The following is a 12880-nucleotide window of genomic DNA, read 5'->3' on the forward strand; positions in this document are numbered from 1 at the left end:
ATGTCCCTGCCCAGAAGCGAGGTAGACCACTAGGTTCGAAGGATTCCTATCCCCGGAAGAGGGTAAAACCAGCACAAACGAATCCACTAGACATCGCGATCTCAACTGATCCATCTCACGAGATAATTCCAGATTATAGGTCCGTCCTAGAAGAGACAACGTTGGGGGACGCTCCAACGTTTGAACCCACTCTCGAGAATAGAGAAATCTCGATAAATTATGCATGCTTAAGTGAGATTTGGAATCGAAATAAGATTATCATCGATGATATATTTGTATTCGCGGTAGCTACCGAAATTATAACTAGCGATGACATCGAACCTCGCTCCGTTGATAATGTCAACGTAGAGACGACTGGCCAAAATGGAAAGAAGCAATCCAGGTCAAATTAGATTCCTTGACAAAGAGAAAGGTGTTTTGGACCTGTTGTTCCTACACCTCCCCATGTTAAACCTGTAGAATTTAAATGGGTATTTATAAGGAAGCGTAATGAGAAAAATGAGATTGTGATACACAAAGCTCGTCTAGTGGCGCAAGAATTTTCTCAACGCCCTGTGATTGATTACGAGGACGCGTATTCTCCCGTAATGAACATCATAACGTTCCACTACCTTATCAATTTGGTAGTTTCCGAAAAACTGAATATGCAGCTTATGAATGTGGTCATAACTTATCTCTAGGGGGATCATAATACAGAAATATACCTGAAAGTTCCTGAAGAACTTAATATACCCGATGCAAATAGTTCTAGACCACGGAACACGCTCTCCATTAGTTTTGAGGCGTTCACTTTATGGATTGAAACAATCCAGACGGAGGTGGTATAACCGTCTAAGTGAATATTTAATCAGGATGGGATATGTGAATAATAAACTATGCCCATGCGTGTTTATTAAGGAAACAAGTTCCTAGTTTAGAATTGTGGCGGTCTATGTCAATGACATGAATTTGATCGATACTCCTGAAGAGATAAAGGAAACTGCAAAGCACCTGAAGTTGGAATTTGAGATGAAAGGCCTTGGGAGAACAAATTATTGTCTCGACCTGGAGCCCGAGCACAGTGCAGATGAAATTTTGGTCCATCAACCAAATTACATCCAGAAGATGTTAAGATGCTTTAATGAGGATAAAAGCAAGCACACCCATGGTCGTCTGAAGTCTAGAGAGAACCGTATCGTCCTGCAGATGATAACGAAGAGATATTGGTACCAGAAGTCTCATATCTAAGTGCAATAGGCGCATTATTGTACTTGGCTCAATGCCCTAGATAGGACATCTCATTCGATGTGAACTTGTTAGCTAGATATAGCTCTGCGCCAACACGCCGCCACTGGAATGGCATGAAAGACATTTTTCCGCTACCTTAGAGGTACAACGGATATGGGCTTATTCTATCCCTACGCATCAAGGAATGGATCAAACCCCATTGATCCTCAGAATGATGCTCGCCTTGTTGGATATGCTGATATAGACTATCTATCAGACCCGCACAAGGCACGTTCCCAAACTGGTTATGTTTTTACCATTGGGAATACTGAAATTTCTTGGAGGTCTACGAAATAGACACTTGTTGCTACCTCTTCGAATCATGCTGAGATACTAGCTCTTCAAGAAGCAGTATGTGAATGTACATGGCTAAGAGCCGTTACAAAGCATGTTCGAAGCACATGTGGACTGCATTCCACCACTGATGAACCAACCATTATCTACGAGGATAATGCTGCTTACATAGAGCAGATGAAGACGGGTTTCATCAAAGGAGACAACACCAAACATATTGCACCGAAGTTCTTCTTCAATCAGCAACAACAGGAGCATCAGAAGATTGAAGTCAAGCAGAGTCGATCTGAAGATAATCGTGCAGACCTCTTTACCAAGTCACTACCAAAGTCTACATTCCAGAAGCATGTTCAAGGTATTGGTCTACGTAAACTATCTGAATTACCTAACATGTAATTTTCAGGGGGAGTCGAAATCAGGGGGAGTATCCCGAAGCATATACACTTGACCATCGTGTACTCTTTTCGTCCTTCGTCCAGGGTTATTTTGTCCCACTGGGTTTTGTTACCTGGCAAGGTTTTAACGAGGCACATCTTTAGAATGGTCACCCCACTTATACTACATCCTGAAGATGCTTTGATTTGACATATATGCATTTGCTCATCTTTTCCCTTCGACCACGGGTTTCTCCCACTGGGTTTACCGGGCAAGGTTTTGGTGTAGCAAATCTAAATGCATCCCTCTCGTAGACATACTACCTACTTATGATGCTAATAAGAAGACTCCACTTATCTCCGAAGCTGTGATATTACTACTCCACACTCATACGCGTTGTGCTCTTTTTCTCCTTCGACCAAGGTTGTTTTTTTCCCACAGGGTTTTTATTACTTGGCAAGGTTTTTGATGAGACAACTTAGAAGCGCACAACCCATGCAACACTATTGACATGAAATATCCAAGGGGGAGTGTTGTAAATCATTATGGCTATATCATGTAAATAGATATAGGGTAAATCATTATGTTGTTATAGGCTTACCCTTTCCATGTTTTATGGATGACTTTAGGAATCCTTGTTTTATGGAGGACTTTAGGGGTCCTTGTTTTATGGAGGACTTTAGGCTACATGTTCCCTATCTTCCACTATATGTAGTCCATTTCTCATCCATGTTATGAGGAGAAAAACAGAAAATACTACACTTATTATCTGCATCTAAACTCTCTCTCTCTCAAGTTCTTAGAAGCAAAGCTCTCTCCATTTTCTGAAACACTTTCTATGTTAGTTTTACAACAACATGCATTTGGTCACATAAATACACTAATAAGTAGTTGTCTGGAAATACTAGTTCGATGGCTGGGAGGAAATTGAGTTCAAGGAATCTCATCTTGCTATAAAAATAGAACGAAAATATCTTTCAGCAGAGCTTTGGAATATAACCTTTTTTGGTCAAAAAACTTAACCTACCACATGTCTTCTTGCACTTACAAGAATTATAGACCTATTGCATTAACGATTAATGATAAATCGTAGACCTTCGAATTCTATTATTTTGATGATAAACCCTCAAGTGCAGAACAGTAATAGAATCATATGTGTGTGTGTGTGTGTGTGTCAGGCAGCAAACATATAATATGTATTATATGAGCAACGGCACCCGCTCAGCCTATACGGGCTCGATCTGCCAATGCTTGTCATTGTTAATTCTTTGGTTGTTGAACCAATCATACTTCTTGTAGAACAAGTAACTGAAAGAATATATAGGAATCATGGATGTTCCACATTGCAGACCTATTGCATTAAATAATAAACTTTTCCTATAGAACATGAATCAGGAAAGCTCTTGATATTGTTGGATTAGGATGAGGTACGGTATTCCTCATGGGAGGTTCCTATGCTTTGAAGGGAAAGGCCCGAAAGAACAAGCCCAATACACAAGAGATATAAATCACCTGTTTTCTGAATTCTAATTCCTAAAACCCCAAAACCCTAAATCAACAAGCTTAGCTCCACAGTCTCCAGTCCACTTGTCTGAAATCAAAACCCAGATTTCGTAGAAGCTCAGAATCAATCTACCTTTTCAAGTCAAGTCCATGGATGATCAATCCCAAAGAGGAATAATATCTACAGTAAGCTTCTCTCTCTTTTTTTTCTGTAAATAGCTTAAGCATATACTTTCCTGAGTTCCTCTTAATGGAAATTTTGGTTGTGTCTTTGAAAATTCTCTATATTTCTGTTATCTCTGGCTAATCTTTCACCTATTACTTAGGCAAAGTTTATATTCAGGAACCCCAAATTCATAATATTGCTATGCCCATGTGCCAATTAACTACATTTTGTGCAGTAATATACATACATATTGATATATAGTTTTTGGTATTCTATCCCCCTATATATTACAAAATCCATTTGTCATTGTGTATGTATAGATCACAGGGTTGATTTGTCAGTCAAGGAGCTTTATTTTGAATTTTTCTCATTTAGTCCACTATTGGTAGTTTTCATTGGGTATGTATCTATATTGGTGATGCCATTATCGAATTAAGAGTGATATTTACTGTGTTGTTGAATTTTAAGGCTGAGGGCGAGAGTAAAGATTGGATAAATGAGCTGCCGGATTGCATTCTGTCATCCATACTTTCACTGTTAACAATAAAAGATGCAGCGGAGACTAGCTTTGTATCCCGCCAGTGGAGGAACCTTTGGAAGACAAGGCCTCCCAATCTTGAATTAGACATTCCAAATATTTTTGGGTCCTTGTATGCTCCACTTGTTGAATGGGATAGGTCCATCTATAGTGTTGCATCTTTGAGTCTTCAATTCGACAGACAGTGCTATATAAAACGTGTGAATGAAGTTTTGGAGCTCTACTCTGGCAACAAGCTAGACTCATTCAAAGTGGCATTCTTTTTTAATCGAGAATTTACTGAAGATCTTGACAAATGGGTTCGTTTTGCAATTACAAAGGGAGCTCAAAAGCTGGATCTTCAATTATTAAGAGGCGCTTTGGATCCACATGATAATTTTTATGTTTTTCCTCACTGGATCCTTGCAGATTTGAACTCATCAACCTTAAAGCATTTGTCGTTGCATCGATGTGTTCTAAAACCTCCTACTGATTTTGACAGATTCATTCAGCTAGAAACTCTTTCTCTGAATGACGTTGTAGTCGATCCAGATTTTTTGGCACGTCTTTTCTCTGCTTGTGTGCTTCTCGAAAGCTTCACCTTGAACACATGTAACGTGCGCTCAAATCTGATTATTGGTCCATCGCTTCACCTGCATGATCTGAAAGTGCTCACTTGTTACCGATTAGGAAGAATAGAGATTGATGCAGTAAATCTTTCCTCCTTAGAATATGATGGATATAATACAGAGATTTCTTTCATGAGAACTCCACGGCTAGTAAGATGTTTTTTTAAGGGATGGTCTATAGGTCCAGTACCTCATGTGCTAACCCTACTCACCTCGTGTCCCGAGCTTAGTACTCTTCATCTGCAGATCAGAAATAATTTCGTAAGTGAAGCTTTTTTTTTTTATTTTTTTATTTTTATTTCTTTTTATCACATGGCTGTCAATTTTGTATGAACATTAACTTTTAGATGTCACTGCTTATGTGCAGGAACATATACCCCAAACTTTTCCAACATTGAAAAACCTAAAGCAAGTGAAGTTGGATCTCCTCATGCTTGACTTTGAACTTGGGAGTGTTCTAAATATTCTCAAGGCTGCACCACTTTTGGAAGAACTTATAATAACAACACGAGCTGCAGACTATCATGGAGAGATGAGGAATCTTTCTACATTCTCACATAATCATTTGAGAAAAATAAAGATGCAGGGGTTCCAAGGTATGTGGTTCGAGATAGAGTTGGCCATTTGCCTTCTTAAAATTGCTACAAAGCTTGAGGTAATGGTGATTGATCCACTTGGATCATACTATGTCGGTGATCGAACGTGGGGAACGTGGGTCAAAATGACCTGTTGTTATCAGGATGGGAATGAAGATGAGAACCCAGAGGAATATGATGACCCAGGAGATGAAAATGTGGACAATGTGCCTTATGAACTTTTACGTTGGCAAAAAAGAGGCAGGGCAGCAGTCCAAGAAAGGCTGAAAGACGTAAAGACTGATGCTCAAGTCATCATCCTCTAATGGTTGTAATTTGTAGAATCTGTTTCAAGTGGGAACTAGGAAGTACCTAGCTAGGATGATCTTGATGATGAATCTTTTATGTGATCCGGAATGAAATAAGGTAATGTGGCTTGAGCTCAGACTTAATCTGCTGCCTGTGTATTAATTTCTTACTCATGACAGTACAGTTCAGGGCAATGCTAATGTAAGCTTCAACTCCAATCTCGGTAGTCTGTAAAGCAAGGAAAGGAATAGTAGGCGGATCTAAAACGAATCAGAACTTGAGTGCTCTTATAATCGGATTGGCGGGTGTAACGATCACCTTGTCTGCTTATTCTCAGACTGGTGTCTTCAACTTAGTGCATCACATTCGGCCTCCTCACTTTCATGTTTGACTTGATTGTCAAGGAAGGTTTTATATCTTTTTAGCTCCATCATCGATCGTCTTCGAGTTGGTTTCAGTTTCTGGTTAATTTCTTAGTTAGGATTGTATCTTTGCTTTCCCTTATGATTGAACAAATTCTGAGATGGAATGGTGGTTTTGTTTAACTTGCTTAATGTAGATGCACAAATTTATTTGGAGATCTTGCTGTTGTTGCTGTTTCCTCTCAAATTACCAACCAAAAATCTAGGGATATCTCCCCGAAATGGAATAATTTTTGCGTGAAAGTGGGGATTGGTTAATTAGGACTTAGGACATGAGAGCTAGCGGTGATTAAGAACAATGGCATAAAATAGGTAATTGAGTTCTACTAGTATCTATTTTAGGAATCTCATCTTGTCATAAAAATAGAACGACCGAAGCCACGTGTTCAAGTGGTAGGTAAGGTTTTTGGACCCAAATACCTTTGCTGAAACATATTTTCGTTCTATTTTTATGGCAAGATGAGATTCCTAGAACACGTATACATGTACACTTGTAAGATGAGATTCCTTACCTACCACGTGTTCTTGAATTTTTCTTTAAGAAATTGACATGATTCTCCGCTAAGAAAAATGTTACAAGTGTAAGAATTATTGAAACTTGTCATTAGAGAGCTAATTTTTCAAGAATAAGATTGTACCATAAGGCCAAACCTATAGGAGAAATTATAGATAAAATGATTAAAAAAAATACTCTTATGCATATAACCAATAAAAGTAAGGTTAAAGCCTTTTAGAATAGGTATAAAACCTTTAGTTCATGCCAACTCTTTCTCACTGTGGGGGCAAGACCTTCTATTATTTTGACGATAACCCTCAAGGCCTCAAGTGCAGAACACTAATAGAATCATGTGTGTGTGTATCAAGTAGCAAAAATATTATTCGAGTGGGGGCAACGGCACCCGTTCGGCTTATATTGGCTCCGGCAATGTTTGTCATTGTTAATTCTTTAGTTCAACAACTTATTATACTTCTTGTGAAACAAGTAACCGAAAGAATATATAAATTACGCTTAAGTACCTAGAACATATTTACGCTCAAGTACCTTGAACATATGAGAATCATAGATGTTCAGGATTGTAGACCTATTGCATTTATGAATAAAATTTTTAGAAAATTACATAGTAGCACATGACCAAAGACGTAAACACAGAAAACCCACTTTCAAAAAGATTTATACAAATAAGGACATGAGCCCAGACCCAAAAGTCAAATGATGCTTGTCTGATTCTCAATTTTAATGGAAAATGACCAAAATGCTTGAGTTTCATCACAATTTACGGACATTGCCACTGACCCAATATCCAATACCCAGAAACGGAAAACCCAAGGAACCAACGCCAAATCTAACCACCTCCGCTTCCGTTCTCCTCCTCCCACCCTTCTTTCGTCTTCAAACCCAGCCACTACCGCTTCCACTTCCTCTCGCCATGTTCGTCTCTCAAGAACAAGACCAGCTGCCTCTAGAAGACCACCGCTGCTCTGCCGCAGAGCCTCAAGTGGCTCTTCAATAATCCCAAGAGCGACGACGGCGGCAAGATTGAAAAAATCGGCGGCGGAGGTGATGATGATGATGAGGGCGAAAGTGGGTTGGCGCTTAAAGGTATTGTCTTGGCGGGGCTGTTCTTGGTTGGGATTATTGGTGGGTTTGGGGCGGCTGGGTATTTGTACAAGGATCAGGTTAATGCCTTCTTGAATCAGTTTTCCACTCTCATTGAAGGTAAAAATTGACAAATTTGAGTGCCTTTTTTTGAGATTTTAGTGAGCTGCGTAGATTGAATGCTTGTGGTTTTTGATCGAGTTGATTTTCACTGTGGCGGTGTCAGTGTGTGAATTTTGCGAGGTGATAAGCTTTGTCTGCACTATGAATATTTTGACTCTCTTCATGTTCTTCCTCTGCGTTCACAAACCCACCACGGAAAGAACTTGGCTTTCAATCAATGTTTGAGCACTTTGTTAATTAAGCTTTTTGTCTTATTCACAGCTTAATTAATTTAATCCCTGGGTCTGCAACATCACCATTACGTTCATTCTTCTTTTTTCCTTTTTATATATATATATATATATATATATATATATATATATATATATATATATATATATATATATATATATATATATTGCTTTATGCTTTTGGTGTCAGTATTGGTATAGTTATATGAACTGCTACTTTTGTCTGAAATAGTCTTTGATGGTTCCTAATTAATGTATCTTTTAATCTTCCTTTCTTCTCGAGTTGCAGGATTTTGGTGGCTGTTTTGACGGTATGTGAGCAAGTTGGTGATACAAAAAGAAATTTTAGTAACCCGAGATTCAACCGGAGGCTTCAATTTCATTCATAGATTGATAGATCTAATTGTCCCTGCTACTGCTATTGCTATTGCCCCTGCTACTGCTCCTGCTACTGCCACTGCTATTGCTAGTGCAAATGAAGCTGCTACTAAACCAAGGACATATTTAGCAACAAAGAAGAAAAAGAAGTTTGACGAAGAAATCTGAGATTCTCTCTCTTAGCAACGTGTAAAAGGAAGAGTATGAGTACAGTAGCAGAACTTGACGAGTATGAGTGCAGTAGCAGAACTTGACGAGTATGAGTGCAGTAGCAGGATTATGCGATGACGAGTGCAGTAGCAGAACACGAGTAGCAGAAATGGAAGAGTATGAGTGCAGTAGCAGGATTGGATGAATGCAGTAGCAGGATTAGGCGATGACAAGTGCAGTAGCAGAACTGGACGAGTATGAGTGCAGTAGCAGGATTGGACGAGTATGAGTGCAGTAGCAGGATTAGGTAATGACGAGTGCAGTAGCAGAACTGGACGAGTATGAGTGCAGTAGCAGGATTGGACGAGTATGAGTGCAGTAGCAGGATTGGACGAGTATGAGTGCAGTAGCAGGATTAGGCGATGACGAGTGCAGTAGCAGAACACGAGTAGCAGAAATGGAAGAGTATGAGTGCAGTAGCAGGATTAGGCGATGACGAGTGCAGTAGCAGAACACGAGTAGCAGAACTGGACGAGTATGAGTGCAGTAGCAGGATTAGGCGATGACGAGTGCAGTAGCAGAACACGAATAGCAGAACTGGACGAGTATGAGTGTAGTAGCAGGATTGGACGAGTATGAGTGCAGTAGCAGGATTAGGCGATGACGAGTGCAGTAGCAGAATTAGGCGATGACGAGTGCAGTAGCAGGATTGGACGAGTATGAGTGCAGTAGCAGGATTGGACGAGTGCAGTAGCAGGATTAGATGATGAGATTAGAGTAGTAGGAGAGTGAGGTTTTGTGATGTAATATAAAAGGTCAGGAGTTTGAGCCCCATCAATGGTGGGAATGGGGGGGGGGATTTTTTTTTAAAAAATAAATAAAATAAAATAAAAGGATTATTCTCAAGAAAAAAAAAAAAAAGGTAACATCAACGGATTATTCTCAGGAAAAAAAAAAGTAACATAAACGGATTATTCTGAAAAAAAAATTAACATAAAGAATTATTCTCAGAAAAAAAAAAAAAAAAAGTAACATAAGAGGATTAGAAGTCAAAAGAAGTAGTTAATGGTAAAAAAGTAAATTAACTCATAACATGTGGCAAGTGGAGAGCAGATTGTCCTTATTTGTAAGATTTGATCCTTATAAAGGGAGTAGAAGTCAAAAGAAGTAGTTAAGGGTAAAAAAGTAAATTAACTTATGACATGTGGCAAGTGGAGAGCACATTGTCCTTATTTGTAAAATTTAGTCCTTATATGTTTAATTCAATCTTTAGATGATGTATTTGTTAAGTCATCTTTTGTCAATAACTTATATGTAATTTGTTATAAAATTTTCCTACAGAACATGAATTAGGAAAGCTCTTGACATTGTTGGATTAGGATACGAACGAGACATTGTTGGATTAGGATGAGGAATACTTTATGGGAGGTTCCTAAGCCCTTGAGCTATGCTCTAATCAATCAGAACAAGCAATGGGACGGTTTGCCAGGCCTAAACCCAAAACTCAAGAATGGAAAGTGGTGACTTGAAGGCCCAAAGAAGAAGTTGCTCTCGTGGTATCATGAATACACGAAATCAATACACAGGAAAATCACCGGTCTTCTGAATTCTGATTCCTAAAACCCTAAAACCCTAAATCAATAAGCTTAGCTCCAGAGTCTCCAGTCCACTTGTCTGAATATCAATACCCAGATTTCGTAGAAGCTCAGAATCAATCTACTTTTTCAAGTGAGGGCCAATATGGATGATCAAACTCAAAGTGGAATATTAGCTCCGGTAAGCTTCTCTCTCGTTTTCTCTGTAGATAGCTTAAGCATATACTTACCTCTAATGGAAATTTTGGTCGTGTCTCTTCTTTTATATCGGGCTAATCTTTCACCTTTTACTTAGGCAAAGTTTATATCCAGGAACCCAAAATCCAAAATTCATAATATTGCTATGCCTATTTGCCAATTAACTACATTTCGTGCAGTAATATACATACATATTGATATATAGATCACAGGGTTGATTTGTCAGTCAATGAACTTTATTTTCATGTTTTCTCATTTAGTCCACTATTGGTAATTTTCGTTGGGTATGTATCTATATTGGTGATGCCATTATCGAATTGAGAGTGATATTTACTGTGCTGTTAAATTTTAAGGCTGAGGGCGAGAGTAAAGATTGGATAAATGAGCTTCCGGATTGCATTCTGTCATCCATACTTTCATTGTTAACAATAAAAGATGCAGCGGAGACTAGCATTGTATCCCGCCAGTGGAGGAACCTTTGGAAGACAAGGCCCCCCAATCTTGAATTAGACACTGTAAATATTTTTGGGTCCTTGTATGCTCCACTTCTTGAAAGATATAGGTCCATCTATAGTGTTGCATCTTTGAGTCTTCAATTCGAGAGACAGTGCTATATAAAACGTGTGAATGAAGTTTTGGAGCTCTACTCTGGCAACAAGCTAGACTCATTCAAAGTGGCATTCTTTTTTAATCGAGAATTTACTGAAGATCTTGACAAATGGGTTCGTTTTGCAATTACAAAGGGAGCTCAAAAGCTGGATCTTCGATTATTAAGAGGCGCTTTGGATCCATATCATAATTTTTATGTTTTTCCTCACTGGATCCTTGCAGATTTGAACGCATCAACCCTAAAGCATTTGTCGTTGTATCGATGTGTTCTAAAACCTCCTACTGATTTTGACAGATTCATTCAGCTAGAAACTCTTTCTCTGAATGACGTTGTAGTCGATCCAGATTTTTTGGCACGTCTTTTCTCTGCTTGTGTGCTTCTCGAAAGCTTCACCTTGAACACATATGATGTGCGCTCAAATCTGATTATTGGTCCATCGCTTCACCTGCATGATCTGAAAGTGCTCACGTGTTACCGATTAGGAAGAATAGAGATTGATGCAGTAAATCTTTCCTCCTTAGAATATGATGGATCTCATACAGAGATTTCTTTCATGAGAACTCCACGGCTAGTAAGATGTTTTTTTAAGGGATGGTGTATAGGTCCAGTTCCTCATGTGCTAACCCAACTCCCCCTGTGTTCTGAGCTTGGGACTCTTCATCTGCAGCCCAGAGATAATTTCGTAAGTGGAGCTTTTTATTTTTTATTTTTATCACATGGCTGTCAATTTTGTATGAACATTAACTTATTAGATGTCATTGCTTATGTGCAGGAACACATACCCCAAACTTTTCCAACATTGAGAAACCTAAAGCAAGTGAAGTTGGATCTCCTCATGCTTGACTTTGAACTTGGGAGTGTTCTAAATATTCTCAAGGCTGCACCTCTTTTGGAAGAACTTATAATAACAACACAAGCTGCAGACTATCACGGAGAGATGAGGAATCTTTCTACATTCTCACATAATCATTTGAGAAAAATAAAGATGCAGGGGTTCCAAGGTATGTGGTTTGAGATAGAGTTCGCCATTTCCATTCTTAAAATTGCAACAAAGCTTGAGGTAATGGTGATTGATCCACATGGATCACTCTACGACGGTGATGGAACTTGGGTCCAAATGACCTGTTGTTATCAGGATGGGAACGAGGATGAGAACCCAGAGGAATATGATGACCCAAGCGATGAAAATGTGGACAATGTGCCGTATGAACTTTTCCGTTGGCAAAAAAGAGGCAGGGCAGCGGTCCAAGAAAGGCTGAAAGATGTAAAGAGTGATGCTCAAATCATCATCTTCTAATGGTTGTAATTTGTAGAATCTGTTTCAAGTAGGAAGTAGGAAGTACCTAGCTAGGATGATCTTGATGATGAATCTTTTATGTATCCTTCGCATGATCTTGATGACGAATCTTTTATGCGATCTGGAATGAAATAAGGTAATGTGGCTTGAGCTCAGACTCTTAATCTGCTGCCTGTTAATTTCTTACTCATGACAGTACAGTTCAGGGCAATGCGGATGCCGACCTCTTCAGCCGAATTTTTTCGATTTCTTTGTGAACTTTTATAGTTTTGTTTCGTTATACATAAATATTTGACTTTGATTTCAGCCCTTTCATTATCCTCAATTAGCAACTCAGTGTCACATATATATACATCTTTCTTCTAGCACCGTTACACTTTACCTATCCAAATAGTTGTAGGAAGTTGAGACTCTTTCAAGACTCAAGAACCCATATCAAATGATAAGAAATACTCATGAGGCTACACACAGAAGACCATACCCAACAAGCTGCTTGTATGCTTCGAGTTTCCACCTGCAAAATTAGCACCTTATCAGAAGAATCTAAGAGGAAAAAACAAAACTGAGGCAACGGGTGCCGACAACAAATGGCCTTTACATACAAGTTTCTTCTATAAAATCAAGTACATCACATATTGCTATATTA

General features: G+C 38.8%; 2 protein-coding genes across 2 annotated transcripts; both read left to right on the plus strand.

Annotated features, from left to right (window-relative positions):
- Positions 1-3418: 3418 nt before the first annotated feature.
- Positions 3419-6212, plus strand: LOC133726375 (F-box protein At5g03100-like). Its single transcript, XM_062153905.1, has 3 exons — positions 3419-3624; positions 4073-5011; positions 5118-6212. Exons 1-3 carry the CDS (start codon positions 3589-3591, stop codon positions 5649-5651), a joined length of 1509 nt encoding a protein of 502 aa, XP_062009889.1. The 5' UTR covers positions 3419-3588; the 3' UTR covers positions 5652-6212.
- Positions 6213-9924: 3712 nt separating this feature from the next.
- On the plus strand, positions 9925-12535 carry LOC133726376 (F-box protein At5g03100-like). Its single transcript, XM_062153906.1, has 3 exons — positions 9925-10310; positions 10681-11619; positions 11710-12535. Exons 1-3 carry the CDS (start codon positions 10275-10277, stop codon positions 12232-12234), a joined length of 1500 nt encoding a protein of 499 aa, XP_062009890.1. The 5' UTR covers positions 9925-10274; the 3' UTR covers positions 12235-12535.
- Positions 12536-12880: the final 345 nt, after the last annotated feature.

This window comes from Rosa rugosa, chromosome 1, assembly GCF_958449725.1.
Source record: "Rosa rugosa chromosome 1, drRosRugo1.1, whole genome shotgun sequence".
NCBI classification, from domain to species: domain Eukaryota; kingdom Viridiplantae; phylum Streptophyta; class Magnoliopsida; order Rosales; family Rosaceae; genus Rosa; species Rosa rugosa.